Source organism: Ictidomys tridecemlineatus, chromosome 5 (assembly GCF_052094955.1).
Source record: "Ictidomys tridecemlineatus isolate mIctTri1 chromosome 5, mIctTri1.hap1, whole genome shotgun sequence".
NCBI classification, from domain to species: Eukaryota; Metazoa; Chordata; class Mammalia; order Rodentia; family Sciuridae; genus Ictidomys; species Ictidomys tridecemlineatus.
In genome coordinates, this window is record NC_135481.1 from 57409431 (window position 1) to 57431117 (window position 21687).

Genomic DNA, 21687 nt, shown 5'->3' on the forward strand with positions numbered 1-21687 from the left:
ATATTCGTTAGCTTTTAATTGAATTGGAGGTCTAGGAGATGACCCTCTAGCCTTTGAATAAATCTCTGATGAAAGATACTTCTTCTGAATTTCTTTTTCAATTAAATCTGGTCCCTAATATGCCTAACTATCTAGAGATATGACCAGAGGGGATGATGGGAATAGCTGCCATTCATTGAAATGCCAGTTACTACACCCTAGTAAGAAGGATTTTACAAACATTGTTTTATCTTTCATACATTACCAGTCATTCTTCATTAGCTAGATCCCCTCCAATCCTAATTCCATGACACCAGAAGGTATTAAATAGTAGTTTTTAGTACCTAATATGAAATTGATTTTGATGAAATAGGTCATATAAGTATATAAAACATGAAGCTGTGAAGATAGAGGAAGAGAAGGGTGAATGGATTTTATTAGTTTCATCTGAGAAAATAAACAGAATGAATCTTTTATTAGTACACACACACACACACACACACACACACACACACACATACACACTCACTCTGAATGCTCAAGGAAACACAAAAGAAAATCATGTTTCAAAATCGTACTGCAGATATGCTGGGGAGTGTAGGGAGCATGTAAGGAGGTGTGTGTGAGGGTGTGTGTGCACATGCCTCTGTACCTCTGTGTTAATGTTTCTGCCAAGGACCAGGAGTGGTAACTCAGATGTATAGTTTGTACAGCTTATTAAAAGCAGTCCTTGCTATAGAGGTACCCAAGGCCACTGACCTCATCAGCTTTGTTAAAAAGAAGAAAGAAAGAGTCAGATCAAATCCCACACAGTAACATTTAAAGATATTCATTTTGGCTCCCTCACCACAAAAACAAAACAGAGCTCTTCACCTGCCTGTTTGTACTCTGCTTGGTAACTGTGCTACCAGGCTGGTAATCTCTTCTCCATGGAACCTCTTGCTGACCTGCCCCGGGGATCCTAAAGAGAAGATGTGTTGAGGGTACTGAATGTTCTCAGACTCCCCAAATACCCAGACATCTCTGTGTGCTCCATTCAACCTCATATCTATTTCAAGACAAAAGCTGTAATTTGGTGCTCCTACAGTAGAACTTCAAATCCAGCTCAGAGGCAGTTCCCGTAACAGCCTGCTCTGCAGGCTTAGCTCGCCTCTTAAGAATTGATTTATTTGCCTCTTAGCTGCGTTAAGAACCCCATCTTTCCCCCATGTATCTGGCATCGGGAATATGTTGTGGGTCTGTTTACTTTGGCCACACAGATGACATCAACACTATCTTACTAAAACAGAAAGCCTTGTCAGTTTGACAGAAAATCTTTAAACCTACCTGGATTTTGACAGGTTGACACAAGTATTCCCATCTTAAAGAAAAAACCCAGGATATTAGATCTCAAGGAATCATGAATTTTATCTCTGAAGGAAACCGGTCCTGCAGTGTGATACCTGCCAGGCTGATGGATTTTCAAGCGCTGCTCTTCTCTGTTGGCAAAGGCCATTGACTTTTTTCTACAGACTGAGGACTTGGCAGGGAAGACAATGAGAGGTGGTTGGCGATTTCCAGCACACAGGGAGGCAGGTGTCCCACTTTTCATCTCTGCTTTCCACTGATTAATTGGTTGGCCTTGAGAAGTTAATTAAAATCTGCCAAATGGGGATAAGAATGAAGAGATTTTACCTTGCAGGAAGGTCAAATGGATTAGTGGAATTAACAGTACCCACAGGAGGAGCTCCTTCAGTTGCCTGGTGATAGGCAGTGTGTGTTGAAATAATTAATTGCTTTGAAAATACCAACCTTTGCAAATCTCCATCTCACATCAACCCAGGAAGGGGCAACGAAGCCCAGTTTTCATGGGCCACAGCCTCAACAGGCCCATGCAGAATTTGGCCATTTTGCTTCATGCAGACTTCTTAGGATGGTTATGGAAGAGCTTTACCCAGGACACCTGTGGAACATAAAGGTGGAGTGAGCATTTACCCGAAGAAATAGCCTGAAAGAGAAATGGAAAGATCTTCATTGACTTGGAATTTTTTACCTTAGCATTCAAGTTGATGATAAATCTAGGAACACCATGTTAACTAATATTAAGAACAGGCTTAAGGGGTATGAAATTGATGGTAATATTTTCCAGCTCTCACCTTCTTCCCTCTTCATCTCGCACATCCACTATACATACAGATAATTATGGCAAAAGGTTTTTGGAAGCTAAAGGAAGGCCACATGGTTTAGCAGAAGTTTAAGATTTTGAGTATTGCATACTGGTTAAGGCAGGCCGTAGGCTCAGACTGGCAGAGGATGAGCCCTGGGTGATTCTGGCTGGGCACTAGACTTTGGCATGGTGGGGGAGAGGTGTTAGTTATTTAACCTTTCTTAACTATGATTTATTCCTCCATGACATGAAGCGATTTAGATACCTACTTCATTAAGTTGATGTGAATGTTTAAAAAGATAAAGTTTCTTAGGTTCCGCAATAAAGCAGAGCTTAAGACAAAGACTTTGGTAGGGCCTGCACTCCCAAGGAACCAGACTGAAAGATGAGGGGATAAGGCAGGGAAGATTCAGTATGACATCTTCCCCTGAGTTAGCTGCTGATCACAGTAATTAATTGCTTTATCTTGTTGGAATCTCACTCTCAGAAGCTATATTAGCTGAACTGAGGATGTCTGACCCAGGGGGAAACTTTGTTGCATGGGACATTAACCCCAGCATACTTTTGGACTTTCCATGTGTGGTGTGAAGCAGGGTTATGCAGCTTTCTAAGCCTTGGAATCAGCAGGCCAATAATGAAATCTGAGAACTATATTTTATGAGCAGGAGATAAGAACTTCAGGGGTTGTGCCAGGCTGAAGCCACTTAGAGTCCAGAGACACTGTGCCTGCAGGAAAGATGGAATCAGAGGAGAGGCCAAGAAGATTTGAAGGGTTTAAGTGCTGGCTATTTATGGTCTCTAAAGGATTGGATATGGTACCCAGCATAAGGAATGGCTTAGTAGATATTAGCCATTATTACTTATGTCTATACAAGCAATAGAGGTATGATTGAGAGAGTAGGTTAAAATAGGTGGGAATTTTGAGACAAGGGAATTTGAGAAAGACAGCGACTTGATTTTTGAGTTGGCCTAACTCCTTGGAGACTTGCTTCTAATATTATATCTACACTAGTCAGTTGTATTCAGAGGTCTCTATAGCAACCATTTTCATCACTTGAAACTAAGTACCTCTGAATAGAAACGTTCATACATGATCGCATGCTCAAAGGAAAAGATATAAGAAGCTTCCCTTATTTTACAAGACATCTGAATTTTCTTGGCAGCCTAATTTTAATCTTAAAAGAGAAAGGCACTTGTGACATGTCTACAATTTGTCAAGTCCTCTCTTTTTTACAACATTCCTATACAGTGGGTGTTATCCCCATTTTACTATTGAGGAAAGTGCAGTGTGGAAAGGATTGAATAATTTGCTCGATGTCATAGAGCTAGTAAGTGGTAGAACTGGGATTCCTAGGGATGTTAGATGCCAGAGAACCATTTACTTTCCCTTGGACTCCTTGGGCAAGTTTCACTGCTGAATGTACATTTTGAGGTGATTTATTATAATGTTTGAAATGAAGAGCTCTCTCAATTAGTGAAGTCTGATGTCCAATATAAATAAGAATTAACTTATAATATGAATCAGTCCAAAGTTTAGTTCCAGATAAAACCCAGACCTTCAAAGAAAAATTAAAATTCTATTGACATTCCTTATAATTTGTTGGTGGGGCGATTCATTATAGTAAATGACATTCAGCTCAGTTTCTCCTAGGTGAGCTCAAACCCAAGTATCTACAGAAAATTGCTGTCCCAGGGTGTGTTCCATAAAGACAGGGGCTTTTTTAGAAATAGCACCAGTCCAGTGGTGGGAATACATAGTATGGTATCTGTTTGAAACAGGTATTTTCGTATGTATTACAACCTCATAACCACGCTCTATCAAGTAGGCATATTAATGTGTGTTTTTGGTTACAATATGCAAAAGCTGGGCTATTTGGCCAGGGTCAAAAAAGCTCATCAGTGATGGAGTCATTTTTTTCAATTCAAGTGCTCTGGCTTCAGGTCCAGTGTTGCTTTTTGCTAGGTGGTTGCTGGGGCTGTCCTCCCTAACTTTTGCTATTCTAATTGTGGTCTGAGGCCAGCATGCCTTGTGAATGTCTTTGAAGTGCAGAATCTCAGGCCTTACTCCACACCTACCAAATCAGAATCCTTGAATTATTCAGGTCTACATTAAACTCTAAGAAACTGAGCCCTAAACCTTCTCTCCTGTATAGATTAAAGATATAGAAGGATCACTTTACCAGGAATCACATTAGGTTTTATGTCTATAGCAAATTCTGGGCTGCAGAGGAGAGGCCCAATCTCTACCAATTCTCCCGAGAACTCAAGAAAAAATTGCCTGTTGGCAATTGCATGGTTGACTTAATTTTCAACAATAGTGGACAGTTGTGCTTTCTGAGAGTCAGCATATCAGAAAACACTTTGCAAAATATAAAAGCTTTATTTATTAATTCCAAAAACATTCATAAAGACTCACCATATGTCAGGCAGTGTGCCCTCCAAGAATTCACAGTTTAAGGGAAAGAGATCAGAAAACAGACCTTTTTAACATAGAAGGTCATGCACTGACAGTCAAAAAGCGTGGGATTCTGAAGGAGCACCAAGGGCATGAACCTGTCCAAATGCAATTAGGCATCATCATTTTTCATTCCTAATCTTTTGTTCCATCCTCAACAGGAACAGGATAGGACCAGCTTGCAGGTGCCATCCGGGGTCTTGGATCCCATCTCCAAGTGTGGTGACCTAGATGTCATCTTTGAATATCGAGCTGCGACCCAGAAGCTCACAGTGACCATTGTGAGAGCACAGGGCCTCCCAGATAAGGACAGAAGTGGCGTCAACTCCTGGCAAGTTCATGTAGTGCTGCTGCCCAGTAAGAAACAGAGGGGCAGGACAAGCATACAGAGGGGGCCCCACCCTGTCTTCAAGGAGAAGGTCACCTTTGCCAAGCTGGAGTCCAGAGATGTGGCTTCCTGTGCTGTCCGCTTCCGACTGTACGCTGCCCGTAAGATGACCCGAGAGAGAATGATGGGGGAGAAGCTCTTCTATCTTAGCCACCTACAGCCAGAAGGGGAAATGAAAGTGACTCTGGTTCTGGAGCCAAGAAGCAATATAAGCGTGAGTATGTTAAATGGTGCTGCTAATGATGCGGTGTGTTCGAAGACCTGGGATTGTCAGCCCTTGATTTAGTACATTCAGCTTGTGAATGCAGAGACCTTAATTTAATTTTCCATTTGGCTCTCTTCATCTTTATAAGCCATGATTTGCACTTCATGGTATTATGGGTCTTTCATGCCTGTCTTCCTGATAACCTGATGGATGTATTCCCCGTTCATTTATGAAAATGACAGTAGCAGTGTGGTAAAGGGCATGGAAAAACTTGGAGAGGTGACTGGGCTTTCTGGTTAGTGGATAAGTGGTCCTAGCCCTCCAGCCCCCAGTATGTATTACGGTGAATCTAAGAGATGGGACTTTCAAGGCAAGGTCCTAAACAAGGATGTGGGAGCATTGTAGAATACCAGCTCTGAACCCTAGCTACTTCTTAGACCTTCCATTTATCGGACTGGCCTCCTCCCACATACCTCATTCTGCTTTCTGCCCCAGGGTTTTAAGGAAAGACAACGTAGCTTGTGTGTCTACATGATGGGCAGCCCGCTTTTGTCCTAGGTTGTATGTCATCTAGTGTGAAGATCACCTTTTACAAAATCATGTAAAAATATCAGGTAGCCATGGGCTGTTGGGCCAGTCAGCCACTCATTCAAAGATGTTTCCTGCCAAGTACTGTAGAGACAAAGCAAGGCACATGCACACACAAACTGAGCAGCTAGTGCTCCAGGGTCCAGTGCGGAGAGTGTTTACAGAGCAGACCCAGGTTGGCAGGAGAGAGTGACAGAGGCTGCTGTTTGTTTAGAAGGGTCGGGGGAGGTTTCTTTGAGGTGGTGATAAAGCAAAGCTCCAGTGATTGAGGGAAAAAGACTGGTGGCATGCGGAGGTGGAGGATTTCAGGCACATGTAGTCTTGGGGAGGTGGAGAGAAGCTTGCTTTGTTGGAGGAAGAACAAAGGAACCAAAAAGGCTCCTTGACCACAGTGAGAAGAGATCTGTCCATTGGAATTTCTCATGGTGTCTCCACATGGTCAAACTTGAAATCCTGATTTTTGTCTCCCTAAATCTTTTCCACCTGCCATCTTCCACATCTCAATTAGAAGCAATAGAATCCTTCCAGTTGCTAGGGCTAAAATCTTTTCCACTTGAAATCCTATGAGCTGTATTTTCAAATGCAACCAGATGCTGTTCCTCTGCTGGACCCTGCTCCTCTGCTGGATTACTGAAATAGCCTCTAGCTGATACTCTTCTGATACTGCTTTTGCCCCCTACAGATTATTCCTGTCATGGAGGCCAGAATGAGTCTGTTAAAACAAAACCCAGATCATGTGTCGCTTCTACTCAAATCTCTCTTTTGTTTGAGCTCTGATAACATATATCTGAAACCATGGAAATCAGAATCCTCAGGTCAGAAAGGACTCTGGACTATAAAACATAGGTATAAGTATGTTCACACCTATGGTTCTCTGTACCAGGTCCTGGGTTCTGTGCTAGAGGCACAGATTGCATGGGGGAAAGGAGCCAGTGTGAAAGGTCTCTGAAGGTGAAAATTCTTTCATTGCTCAGCCATTTATGGGGCATGCTTATGTGCCATATATTAGGCTATGCATTGTGGACTAAGAGATTTAGAAGCCATCGTTTATGCACTAGAGACTGAGAAAGGGATACAGATTTTGGAATTTGATGGGCAAGGCAAGCAGTGCAGTGACAGGTGCCACAGTAGGAGCTTCTGTAGAAGCACAGGGGTGGTGGTGGCCCTCCCCCAAACAAAGCATATATTTTGTTGCTGGATTTTTATTTTCTAGACAGCAGAGCCTGTGAGGCACCTGTCAAAACCACCTGGCCCTATCTATAATTTATAAATGGTATTCCATGAAAGCTTGGGGCTCTTAGAAATGCCCATGTTTTGGGTAAAAAGGATATTTCCCTGCTGATATGCAGAATATTTTATTCCTTTTGTTAGTTTTGCTTATTGGGTTCTTGATAAGAAGTTTTAGGAAATGATTTCAGACAGAAGAGAGTTTTAAGTGAAGTCCAACATGCTTATTTCCGGGGAGGAGGTGTATTAGAGGTGCTGGCCGGTCTGCTGTAGCTGGGCTGATGCCTACTCCTGCCCCTCAGTGAGAATCAGCATTCTAATCTACTTTATTGCCTTTCTCCTGATGTCCCTGGTGTATAAATCCGGTGACCATAAGAAGCACGCATGTGAATAAATGCGCCGGGAAGCTTGGGCTCTCTTCTGGGCTCACCTGGTGCCTGTGAGGTCACTGAGATGCAAAGTCCAAGTGTTGGCTTCTTTATCAAACAGTTGTGAAAGTGCTCATTTTCTATGTAATTGATTTCTTTAGAAGGTAAAATTGAGCATTTGGTATATACCTCACAACCTTGAAAGTAGGACGAGGGGCCAAATATCCTATGTCGTGGTCAATGTCCAGTGGTCAATTCTTGAATAGTTGAGAGACAAAAATGCCTCTTGTATTGCTACATTCATCAAGAAGGTGCAGAGAACAGAAGCAAATCCCAGGCCTGGAGTGGATGGGTTCCACGGAAACATTCAGGCGCAAATTACACAGGAGGGAATTTTGGTCTATATTAAATGTATTATTAGCTCTCCATGTATCTTAGAAGGTTTGATTTACACTAGTAATAACATCTTTGTCCGTTTTGTCTTTAGAGAGGAAATATTGAATGGAGACAGCTCTTGGAACAAATATGTCAGCTAGTAATGAAGGGGATCTCATCCGTGGCTGCACTCCCTGGGCACATTGTAATTCACACTGAGTGCGCCGTTAGTAATCTTTGGCAGTCATTGAGATCGGGTCACAATTTCACCAAACATAATATCGGCTTTCTCTAAAAGAGAGTAGTGCAGTGTGGGCCAATGGATTCTTTGTTGTTCTTCCCTTCCAGAGTGGAGAGTCGCCGCTCAGCCCATCTGCAGTTTCTCACAGTGATAGTGCTTCATCCACGCAGTCGCTGTCTCATGGAGGGGCGCCAGAGCTGTTGGTGGGGCTGTCCTACAATGCCACAACGGGGCGATTATCTGTGGAAATGATCAAAGGCAGCCATTTCCGAAACCTCGCTGTTAACCGAGCACCTGGTAAGTCGTGTGTCTGATCCCTCCAGTTCTGGTCCTCACGGAAGCAAGTGGAAGGCTACATCTGCTTTCATCTCCATTCTTTAATTTTGGCAGTAAAAATGATCTTGGTATGGCCTCACAAAGCAATACCTCTGGATTTCTGAATGGCTTTCTATTTAATTAGACTGAAGGCTTCTACCATATCTCGATGCAACTTGACACGAAATAGACTGGCCTGTGTGTTTATATTGTTGAAGGAGAAGGAATGATAATGATGTCTTTTCAGCAACATCATAGGTATGAGCAATTCAAATCTGCCCACATGTCACAGGCCCTCAACTTTAAAGTGGCAGTGCTCTGATTTTGGAGGGAGGCAAATCTGGGATCGAATTCCAGCTCCACTACTTACCCACTAGCTTTGTTCTGATCTTGTATGATTTATCTCTTTTCTGAACCCCAGTAATTATATCTGGGAAAAAAGGCTAATAATCCCTTCCCCACAGGGTTATTTTTGGGTTTAAATTAACTTCTGTAATTTTAGGGTTTAGCACAGTGCCTAATACTTAGTGAGCACATAAGGAATGTTAATGGTTACGATGATGATGGAAAAAGATGTGGAGGAGGCAGATCTGGGGCAATGCAAGACTATTTACCAGGGAAAATGACCATTTCTGAGGTCATTTAGGAATAAGGATGTAAAACATACCCTATGACTGTAGTCCAGGGTTCAGGAAGCCACATCAAATAGCTACTGCTGCTGTCTCAACAGCTTCTCAACCTGGGAGTTGTAGCCTGAACATAGGAATAAGGCTGTTAAAAAAAATTAGCTCGCCATTTTATGATCTTGCTTGTTAGAAAAGAAAAAAGAAAAACAGCATAGACAGTTGGTTTCTGTCTCACTTTTGCCTTCTAAACCTCATGTAAAAACATCTCATCAGAGGATCCTAATTTATATCTAGGATGCTAGCTGCAAGAGAGTCTGAGAATGTTGAATTCTAGCATTTCACACATAGGAAGTTAAGCTAGTAGAGGGTAGAGTGGAGGGCAGGAGGCCTGCTGATCCCAGGCACCAAAGTCTTATTGAAAGAAGAATGAGATCAATAGAAATGTGGTATGCTGAACGAGTCAGTAGGCTCTGGCCTCATGTGCAGCAGTAATGTGTGTGCATAGAGAAGGGTCATTTCCTATAACTGAATCTGGGCTCCTTCTCCTTTTGCCCTTCACTGTGTTGCAGACCCCAAGACATTTGTTGTATGTGGGTATCTTTGTTAGACAAGCTGTATTAAAGCCATTGGAGCAAGTTAGTAAGGAAAGCCCTAGCACTCTGGGTAACAGAAAAGCCCAGGTGCATAACCCATATTCTGTGCTGATGCTCAGAGCCAGGTGAGACCTATTTAGAATGCATAATAGATGCTGATTATTAATTGCACAGCTAGAGTCTCTGCTAGATACAGTTTTGTTTTCCACAGCTCTGAATTTACTAAATGATCTGAATATACTACTTCTCCTTCAGAGATTTCGCCAATCTCTTTTCTTGTTCTCCTGAGATCTGGTAAGGTATAAACAATTTTTTTTTTTTTTAGGAATGAGATGGAGATGCAGGGAATGATGGAGATGTAGATCACACAGGCATGACTTATTCAGATCCATGCTGGGAAGCTTTGTTTTATGTGCTTGGTGGTAGTAGCCAATATAGAGGAGAAGAAATCAGTCAGAGGCTGCCAAACCAAGACGTGAATTCAGGCTGTCCTCCTTACTAGCTGTGATTTACCGAACTCTTCTGAATCTTAAATTCAAAATGGGGAATGGGGGTGTCATAATAATGTATGCTTTATAGGTGGAATAGTACACATAAAGTTGTGGTATTAAGGGTGGTACTATTGTGCACTTCTAAATTTTTATATAAAAGAAACATGCCAAAGAGGAAATTCTTGTAACAAACATTTAAAACCGCATAGGAGGAAAAAAAAAAAAAGACCAGTCCTAATTTAGAAATTGGTTTAATTACAGAAGTTTAAGTCAGTGTGGCATTTAGTACACGATTTGTCATAGACATAGTGTTGCAATTTATCCTAAAATATAATTGACATACTCTATCTTTGCAACAAAAGTATTAGAAAACAATGCTGTTGTGAGGTTATTAATTAAAACAGAAACCCAGTAGTGAAAACAAAAGGTTTTTTGTCTGTCTAAAATGCTGGTACTTGAGGAAAAGCCAGTTTAATTAGGAGGGGATGAGAAAGTAGAAAGTTCCTTTGTGGAGCTTCTGAAAGGGACCTCTTGGTACTCTCAAGAGCTTTAGATGTTGACAGCTTCGGTTCTTCATTATGTCTCCTTCATTATGGTGCTAGCACTACTGTGACAGTTATCAGACAAGTTTAGGATACATTTTTAGTTCCCATATGGAAGAGAACACGAGTTTTATGAGGTAACTGAGCAGAGTTGGGAGAAAGAGGGGGAGAAGGAAAGGGAGGAGAGCCAGGAGATGAATGGCACTGAGTGGGGCCTAGGGGAGGAAGCATGCCAAGAGCCCTGGTCCCCATGTGGGGGCGGGGCAGGCAGCCCCGCCTGAGTCCCCAGGGGCTGCCTGTGAGGGCAGAGGCATGCCCAGGAAACTAACGTGAGCAGGAGGCACAAATACTGTGTTTGTGGCTGTCAGCTCAGGTGGTGTTACTTCCCCCATAAAACAGGACATCAGTCCCACTTTCCAGAGTGATTATGGTCATGGAAAGAATGGTGCTTGGGCGAATGGGAGGGAAAATAGGTGGAACTCGAGTCTAGAATATTGTTAATGTTTTACATCTTGCTGGAAACAGAGACAAAGGCTCATAATTAAAAGTGAGAATCTTTTGCCTCTGAATATATCATTAAACAAAAGATAGCTTTGAACTTGCCAACTGGACCCAGTCAGATGATTGTTTTGATATTTTAAACTTTTCTTCCTAAGCAAGATAGAGGAGTCAGACAAATAATAGATGAAATTCTTTTACTGGATTAGGGTCTTGGCACAAATAAGCTGTGGAAATAGTACTATATCCTCTGCCAACTTCTGAGGTGAGAACCTTGTGGAAGGTGAGACCCAGTGAGGTTGGCTTCACACTGATAGTAGGAGATTGTGGGAGCAATGAAAGGGATGTGAGTTCCCACCAGCACCAATCAGACCAATCAGAGTCTCTACTACCCTCAATGAATGGCTGAAACTAAAAAGGCTGATGAGGATGTGGAGAAAGCGTTGGTGGTGGAAGTGAAAAATAGAACCACTCTGGGAAAAGACCTGAAAATTTCTTATACCAGAAATTCCACTCTTAGGCATTAACCCATAAGTCAAAAAACAAACAAACAAAAACACTCAAGAATGTTCATAGCAGCTTTATTCATGATGGCAAAAGTGAAAGAGAGTCCTCATGTCCATCCATAGGAGATTGACTGAGTAAACAAATTAAGATATATTTGTGTGATGGAATACTAATTATCAATACAAAGAAAGAAAATTAAAGCAACATGGAAAAATCACAAAAACTTACTGAATACCCAATGCATGAATCATTTGGTATGAAGTTCTGTAATAGGCAGAACTAACCTATAGTAGGAAGAAAAACAGAGGAATGTTCTGGGGTGAAAGGAATGTTGCACAGCTTTGCAAAAGGTCTGAATACAGGCGTGTATCTATCACTACTCACTGAATGGTACTTAGCTTTGTCAGTTTTACTGTTTCTAAAATTTACCTTCAAAAAGAACCATAGAGAGATTCTAGAAGGCCAGTGAGAGGAAGGGTACATTCATAGTTGCTCTCTGGCTTGGGATTCAAGCAACAGGAGTACTGCTTCTCAACAAGGTGGGAGAAAGAATGATTGACTGAAATTCAATATTGGACAATCAAAATATCTTAGAGACTCAGAAATTTGGGCACAGTATACAGAGAAGAAAGAGAATATTGGAAGCCAAGCCAGTTGTGGAAGTGGTAGCAATACTGGTTTTTCAGAGAGGGAGGGATAACAGAGAGAGAAACACAATGGATGAATCTCACGTGGAAAAACCTGAAATCAGAAAAACAATCTAAACTCAGCTGATCCAGAGCCTGAACTATATAGTGGGTGCTTGAATAGTGCTGTTTCTCAACTGGCTGCGGAGACCTTAAGGGGGAGCTATCTTGAGGCACCTATGCAGCAGCTGCAGAGCTGGGAGATCATAGCAATTGCTGTACTCTCCAGGCAGGCCACCTATTGAACAGTCTAGGATTTGGGCAGCAGAACATGAGTGAAAGTGAAAGAGGCACAGGAATTGTTCCCAGAAGGAGTCAAGTCAGAAAAGTGAAGGGGAACTCAACTACTTTTCCTTTGAGTCTAGCAACTCATGTGATGAGCTGAAGTGGGTCAGGAATCTGGATAGGAGGGTGTGAGTACACTCAGGGACAAAGTCTGGGAAGGCTGTGTTTTGGGCAGCAGAGTGTGTGGAGAATTGAGTCCCCTACCCCATAAGTAGAAGTCTTAGGAGGCTCCTGATATCTAGAACCACCCTCCAATAGATTGGCAAATGCCAGGCCCGAGAGGTGTGTTTATCTAGTCTTGCCAGAGTAGATAACACCCAACAGAGCCTCTGAGGCCCGATTAGACCAAAGCTCCAGCCAACAGAACTCTTCCTATAGAACTCTGCAGCAGCCCCAACCTGAGAGTTGTGTTGATCTGGTCTGTGAAGACAGTACTTCAATTGACAATGCTTCCCATTCCTTCATACCTCACACTGGTGAGAAAGAAGCTGAGAACTCTTTCAGCCAGCTTCAGTCTTGAGCCACTCCAACTGGCAGCTCAGTGTGCAACACAAAAAAGAGGCAAGGGTTTACAATCCCTAGCCCTTGCTTTCTCAGAAGAAATGGAAAGAACAACAGTTGGGCATAGAATGACCATCCATTCTTTTCAACTATTTTGACCACCTCCGTGGAGATGATTCCCTCATTTATCATTAAGCATTGTTTTAAATTTCTGTGTTCTTGTTGTGGTGCTTGGTTCATGGACATATGTACTTATATATTTTTTTGTTTGTTTTTAATTTTTTGCTCCATCTGCTATTATTTTTATTTATTTTTTTTATGTAGTGCTGAGAATCAAACCTATGCCTCACATGTGCTAGGCGAGCACTCTTCTACTGAGCCATAACCCAGCCCCTCATTTTAGCGTTTTTTAAATGTAGTTGTTTTTCCTTGCCTTTCCTTTTGAGGGTTAGGGGTTTTGGTTTGTATATTTTGGTTTTGTTTTGTCTTTGTTTCTGTTGTTTCTTTCTCTTTTCTTCTCCTTTGGCTAATAGCCAAATTTTCCTGTTCTCTCTTTCTCACTCCCTTTACTTTGTTTATTCTATTTTTCTCCTCCCCCCTTATAATAATCAATTGCTACATCTCTTCTGCATTCTTTGTGTTTACTTTTTGTGAAATTATAAACTCTTTTCTACCTTTCTATTATGTTTTCTTTTAACTGTATTTTTACAATATTTTAGAAATAATAGGATTATATAATTCCTGCCCCCACAATTAAAGCTGTTGCAATTATTACTGGATTAATAATTGTAATATTGCAATTATGTGGATGACATAGTTGACACCTGCTTGATTTGATGCCGGATATAGTTTATGATTACTTATTGGTTTTGGTGTTGGTAATTGCTTACCCCACCTTTGCTGTACTTTTTTTTTTTGTGTGTGTGGTTATTAACATTATAGATGGCATAGTAGGAACCGTTATTTTTATTTTAATGATATATATTGTCTGCATAAGTTGTTTTGCCCTATTTTGTGAGATGCTGGGCACCTATACGAACACTAGAAGTTCACAGGGTAGAGCCTCTGTTGCTGAACTAAACTCAGTAAAAAGACAGTGTGTACCTTTCTCACACACAAACTGATGACACTCAATCTTCATATAGACTTTAATACAAAGAACAGAAGAGACAATAACCCAAGTGAATGACCATACCTCAAGTAGAAATGGCTAGAAGCGGACCCTCAGATGCCACTCTTGGATATCCACTGCCACAGAAAAAACATAATGAACACAAAGGATGTGGGTCTCATACCTACAAGGGGAGTCTCGATCTAGATCACTCTAAGACACTCTGATAAGTGAAGACTGTGCCCTAAAAAGGCCCACACTTAAGAGAAAAACTCCAAATATATGCATAAAACCCAACACAGAAATACAAGAAATAAGAAAAAGCAAGGTAGCACAATACCTCCTAAACTTAATAATTCACCAGCAACTTATCCCAAATATATTGAAGTGAATGAAATATCAGACAAAGAATTCAAAAGAATCATTATAAAAGTGATCAATGAATTCTAAGAAAACACAGAAAAATAACTGAGTAAATTAAGAAAGTCAATACAGTATATGAATGAGAAATTCAATACAGAGATAGAGATATTGAAAAAGAACCAAACAGAAATCTTGGAAATAAAAGACATAATAAATCAAATAAAATATTCAGTTGAATGTCTCTCTAATAGAGTAGATCATGCTGAAGATAGAATTTCAGAGCCAGAAGATAATGTGGCCAGCCTAACACATTCAGATAGCATTAAAGGAAAGAAAATAGTAACCAAGATCAGAAAAAAAAAATCTGAAACAACATTAAGAGCCCAAATTTAAGGAACATTGGAATTTAGAAAGATTATGAGATGCAGGCTAATGGAGTGGATAATCTCTTCAGGGAAATAATAACAGAAAAATTTCCAAATCTTGAGAATGAGATAGACTTACAGATACAGAAAAATTCAAAACCTCAAATAGATAAGATCAAAAAGAGATCTTTTCATAACACATTATAATTAAAATACTTAATATACAGAACAAAATACAATTTTAAAAGCCTCAAGAGAAAAACATTTCACATTTCACATTTCAAGGCAAGCCAATCAGAATCACTTCCAGTTTTTCAGCACAAACTCTTTAAAACCAGGAGGGTTTGTAATGATGTGTTCCAAATCCTGAAAGAAAATAACTATCAATCAAGATTGCTATATCCAGTAAGGCTATATCCTTCAAAATTGAATAAGAAATAAAATCCTTCCAAGATCAACAGAAACTAAAAAATTTACTACTATTTTTTTTAATCTAAAAAACCCACTGAAATTTTTATTTCATTATGTTGAATCTATAGATCAAGTTTTAAGGAAATAACATTTTGACAATACTGAATGTTATTATTTGAGAATACGAACTATCACAAAAGTATCTTCCATTTTCTCTGATCTATCATTGCATTATTTTAATAAATATTGCTTCTTGTCCTAAGGGAGAAATTGGGAAATTGGCCTATTAGTACGGGAGAGGAGTGATTTTTTTTTGTCTTCACTAAGGAAATGGACCTCTTTTATCATGACCCATTCATACATGGTCCCCCTCTCAAATCATGACAGGTTCTACTCCTCCGTGCACTCCCTTTCTACTTCTGCTACATCCTAGAATTTTATAAGCTCCTCCACTGAAACTTGTTCTCATCTGCACAACTTGATTATGCTGCCGAGTTCTTACTTCAGTAACTCCTACTTTGCCTCAGATCTCATTCCAAGTTCACCTCCTAAGAAAAACTTGTTTAAAAAAATTATTTATTTATTCTAATTTGTTATATATGACAACACAATGCATTGCAATTTCTAGTACATATATAGAACACAAAAAATTTACTACTATTAAACTCGCATTACAGAATTTACTTAAAGAAATATTCCATACAGAATAAATACAAAACAAACCTCAGAGCTCACAAAAGAAAAATCATTTGAAGACAAGATAAGCAAATGAGAAACAGGATCAAATTAAACATGATAAATAAATCAAAATGACAAGAATTAATAAACCTCTGTAATAAAACTGATGCAAATGGTCTCAACTCTCCAATTAAAAGACATAGGCTAGCAGAATTTATTAATAAAATAAGACTCAACTATATGTTGTTTGCTAGAGATGCACCTTACAGTTGGCACAGACAGAAAGTAAAAGGATGGAAGTTGACATACCATGCAGATGGAGCCCCAGAATAAGTAGGAGTAGCTACTCTCATATCTGACAAAGCAGACTTCAAACCAAAATTAAACAGAAGAGACAAAGAAGGTCACTTCATCCTGGTAAAGGCAACAATCCGTCAAGAATATGGAGCAATTATAAATATTTATGTCCCAAATATGGATGCAACTAATTACATAAGAGACATTACTTAAATTGAAGCCTCAGATAGACAACAGTACAATAATACTGGATGCTTTTAAAACACCTTTTCACCAATAAATAGGTCATCCAGACACAAATTCAGAAAAGACTCTTCAGATGTAAAAAATACAAATCAAATGGACTTAGCAGACATCTATAGAATATTTCTTCCAACAACAAACACACTTTCTTCTCAGTTTCTCACTATTTTAGGCTACAAAACAACTCTTAGCAAATATAAAAAATTGATATAATGCGTTGCATCTTGTCTGTTAATAATGGAATGAAATTAGAAATTAACATCAAAAGCCCTAAAGAACTATATAAACACATGGAAATTGAACAGTGCACATTTCAATAATGAATGAGTGATAGAAGAAATCAAGAGAGAAATTTAAAAATTCTTAGACTGAAATGAGAATGGTGAAACAGCATACCAGAACCTCTGAGACATAAGAGGTTATATTATGAAGGACATAAAAGGAAACAGCTTTCATAGAGGAAAGTTTAGAGCATAAGTGCCTACATAAGAAAATCAGCAAGATTCCAAGTAAACAACCTAATGATGGCCCTTGAAAAGACACAAACCAAATCCAAAACCAGTGGAAGGAAGGAAATAATTAAGATCAGAATTGAAATCAATGAACTTGAGAATTAAAAAAAGAAAGAAATATAAAAAAAATCAATGAAACAAAGAGTTGGTTCTTAGAAAAGCTAAACAAGACTGATAAACCTTTAGCCAAACCAAAAGCAAAAGCAATAAGACCCAAATTAATAAAATTAGAGCTGAAAAAGGAGAAACTACTACAGGTTACAGAAATCCAGTGGGTCACTAGGGGCTATTTTGAAAATTTATATTCCATGAAATTGGAAACCCTAGAAGAAATAGATACGTTTCCAGGAAGATACAATCTGCCAAAGCTGAACCAAGAGGACATAGAGAACCTAAATAGAATGATAACTAGCAATGAGATAAAAGCAGTAATAAAAACACATACAACAAAGGAAAGCCCAGGATTAGAAGGATTCTCAGCTGAAGTCTCTTAGGGAACTAATATCAATACTCCTCAAATTATTCCATGAAATAGAAAAGATTGGAACATGTCTAAATAATTCTATGAAGTAATGTCATACTCATACCAAAAGGACATATCAAGGAAAGAAAATTACAAATATTCCTGACAAATTTAGATGTAAAAATACTTAATAAAATATTAGTAAATCACATTTAACAAAATATTAAGATGAGTTTACAACATGACCAAGTTGGTTTCATTCCAGAGATTCAAAGAAGTTTTAATACAACAAATAAATAAATGCCATTCATCATATACATAGAATCAAGAACAAAAAAATCACTTATTCATCTCAATAGATACAGAGAAGGCCTTTGACAACATTTAGCATGAGTGGTTATGATAAAAGCACTGAAGAAACTATTAATAAAATCAACCTACTTCAACATCATAAAGTCTATGAAAAACTCAAAGCCAACCTCATAGTAAATGGCTAAAAAGTGAAAGCATTTAAAACATGGAATCTTTAAAATATGGAACAAGACAAGGATGGTCTATCCTACCACTCCTATTAAATATAGTGCTCAAAATTCTATCCAGAGCAATTAGGCAAGAGAAGGAAATAAAAGTGATAAACATAGGAAAGGAAAAAGCCAAATTATCACTGTTTGCAGATGAGATGATCCTAGAAGATTCAAAAAACTCCACCAAAAGACTGCTACAGCTAATAAGCATATTAAATAAAGTAACAGGTTACAAAATCAACATACAATAGCTTTCCTATATTCCAACAATGAATCTGCTGAGAAAGAAACCAGAAAAATAATTCTATTTGAATTCAAAAAACGTAGGACTAAATCTAATCAAGAAGGTGAAAGATCTCTACAATGAAAACTATAGAATATTGAAGAAGGAAATTGAAGAAGGCCTCAGAAGATGAAAAGACCTGTCTGTGGATAGGCAGAATTAATATTGTTAGAATGGCCATACTATCAAAAGCAATGCAATTCCCATATACTAATGATATTCTTCTCAGAACTAGAAAAAACAGTCCTAAAAGTCAGTTTGAAGAATAAAAGACCCAGAATAGCCAAAGATATTAAAAGCCAAAAAAGCAATGCTGATGGTATTGTTACACCTGACTTGAAAATTATACTACAGAGCTACAGAAACTATATGGTACTGGTATAAAAACAAACACATACACCAGTGGTACAGAATTGAAGACATAGAGGCAAACTCACACATGTAGTCATCTGATCCTTGACTAAATAAAACTAGATGCTTATTTCTCACCCTGTACAAAAATCATCTCAAAATGGATCAGACTTAAAAGTTAGACCCCAAACTATTCAATTTCTAGAAGAAAACATAGGGTCAACGCTTATGCATATAGGCATAGGCAATAACTTTCTCAATAGGATCCCTAAAACTTAGAAATAATGCCAAATGTTAATGAATGGAATGAAATCAATTTAAAAAGCTTCTGTACAGCAAAGGAAATGATTAGGAATGTAAAGAGAGAATCTAGAGAATGGGAGAAAAAATTGCTAGTTACTCTTCTAACAGAGAATATAATATACAGGATATATTTTTTTAAAAAACTCAGTACTTGGGGTTGGGGATGTGGCTCAAGCGGTAGCGTGCTCGCCTGGCATGCGTGCGGCCCAGGTTTGATCCTCAGCACCGCATACAAAGAAAGATGTTGTGTCCGCCAAAAAATAAAAATAAATAAATAAATATTTAAAAAAACAACTCAATACTTAACATGAAAAAAATAAATAAACCAATTAATAAATGGGCAAATGAATAAAATTGATATTTCTCAAATGAAGAAGTATAAATAACCAACAAATGTCTGAAAAAAGTGCAATATCCTTAGCAATTAGGAAAATGCAAATCAGAACTACACCAAGATTTCATCTCACTCCAGTCAAAGTGGAAGTCTTTAAGAACATAAACCATAATGCTAGAGAGGATATAGAGTAAAAGGAACACTTTTATACTGTTGGTAGTATTATAAGTTAGTTTAATCACTATGGAAATTGGTATGGATAATCCTCAAAAGACTAGGAATGGACACACACACACACACACACACACACACACACACACAATGGAATTTTATTTAGCCACAAAGAAAAATGAAATTTTGTCATTTGCAGGAAAATGGATGAAGCTAAAGACCATTATGTTAAGGAAAATAAGCCAAACCCAGAAGGTCAAGGATCATATGTTTTCTCTCATGTGGAAACTAGAGAGGAAAGAGGAAAAAAAAGTTGTGGGAGAGTGTTTCATGAAAATCAAAGGGAGAGAAGTAGAGGAAAGGAAGGAGGGGAGGAAGGGGGAAAGTTCTGGGGAATGATATTGGTCATATTATATTGTTGTATTGTGTGCATGTATGAACATGAAACAACAAATCCCATCATTGTGTACAAATACGATGCACCCACCAAAAAATGGGTGCATTTTTCCCATTTTGTTAAATATCTATTTAACAAAATGCATTCAGAAATGTTTATGGGTAGATAGTAATGCTTGCTACAGCTAAAATGGATTGCTGTATGGAGAGATGCAGTTGTGTGAGAAAGCAAATGGAGCAATAGAAAACAATTGAATACTCAGGTGGTGTGTGTGTAAATCTCCACTTTACAATTATTTCAAATTTTCCATATATTTGAAATTTTTAATTACAAAACATTGGGGAAAACAAGCCAATCTTTTCTAGAATAAGTCAGTTAATTCAAGTGGGTTAAAAAACTAACAAGAAAAAATGAGTCTCAGCTATAGATAGGGACTGAGACTGTCCGTGGTTGGCAGTACATTTCTTTTTAACATTAAGATGACACTACATGGGCTGGGGTTGTGGCTTAACGGTAGAGCACTTGCCTAGCATGTGCAAGGCCCTGGGTTCGATCCTCAGAACCACATAAAAGTAAATAAATAAAGGTATTGTGTCCAACTACAAGTAAAAATTAAATATTTTTTTAAATGACACTTGAAGATCTAATTCTATTATTGGCTTTACCTTGGATTGGCTAGATGGGTAACAAGCAGCTGAAGCTGAGGGTACACTCTGTGGTGTTCTTCATAAGCCACATCATCTTCAGAGAAAGCAGAGAAAGCATGAGTCTGAGCATCTTTTTCTTTCCAACTTCAACCTTTTTCTCTGCTCATGTAGTACAGATAAATAGGTGTGTTCATTTGTTACCTTTTGGTGGTGAAAATGCCCATGTTATAAAGTTTTGGTTGTTGTTTTTTTTTTTTTGATCATGTAGATAGATGGGTTAGCAAAGTTAAGTAGGCTACTTGAAAATTATTGAAACTAGCCCAGGGATCCTATTCATAAAAAATATGTAAGTGGTATGACAATCATATAGCCCAAATCATATAGCAGTGTTTCAAGTATGTTTCCAGTTATTTTCAATGTCATATCCCATTCACTGCTTATGTTCGGTGTTCAGAATATTATCATTTTTACAGTTAAAATGGTATAGGCTTTGATGGCAAAGTTTCCAGGTCTGTGCATGGCTGATGGTTCAGGGGGAAAAGCAATGTGTGAAATATGGTAGAAATCTGAACTCTGGATGTGCATTTGCAAAACACCTTTGTAAAAGTTATCAAGAAATAGAAATATTTGGTAGTCTTTCAAATTTTACTTCATGGGAAGGCAATTCAGTAACGACTTAACAGCTCTATTCTGTTGTTATCCTAGGCCTACCACCCAATTACATGTGATTTAACCTCTCTGAATTTAATTTCCTCTTCTATGAAATGAGGTTAACAAGTGAATGTTATGGATCCACATGCTATGTTTAAAAACAAGTTAGCTATTCTGTTGGCAGGGTTTCTTTCTGCATCTTCATCTGTGCTGTCTCCCTCTACATTGTGCTACTGTATTGTGTATATATGTGTACATGTACACATATAATGATCCTTGTCAAAAACTATCATTAAGATGTCCCCTCCAGTTCAAAACAAGAAGTTTCTCAGCTTCTCAGCATGTGCATGATTAGCCACACGTGATAATTACAACCCAAATGATAATACTTAGCAGCAGCAGCAGCATATTAACCTTGTTAGGCACTCACAATAGCAGAGACTAGGGGAAAGAAAAACAAAAAAGCAAGTCAAGCTGCCTTGGTTTAGTGTGAAGAACAAGTGGGATGCCGAGTGCACATTCTATCAACAAAGTACAACGGAAAAAAGGACTCAATGAAAATGAACA

General features: G+C 38.7%; 1 protein-coding gene across 7 annotated transcripts in view; it reads left to right on the top strand.

Moving 5' to 3' along the window:
• Syt16 (synaptotagmin 16) overlaps positions 1-21687 on the top strand; it is a 253975-nt gene that overhangs the window by 211643 nt on the left and 20645 nt on the right. For all 7 annotated transcript variants that reach the window (XM_078050021.1, XM_040275699.2, XM_040275698.2 and 4 more), the window contains 2 exons: positions 4742-5182; positions 8080-8269. In XM_078050021.1, the coding sequence (XP_077906147.1) occupies positions 4742-5182; positions 8080-8269 (631 nt within the window). The remainder of the gene's footprint in view (positions 1-4741; positions 5183-8079; positions 8270-21687) is intronic.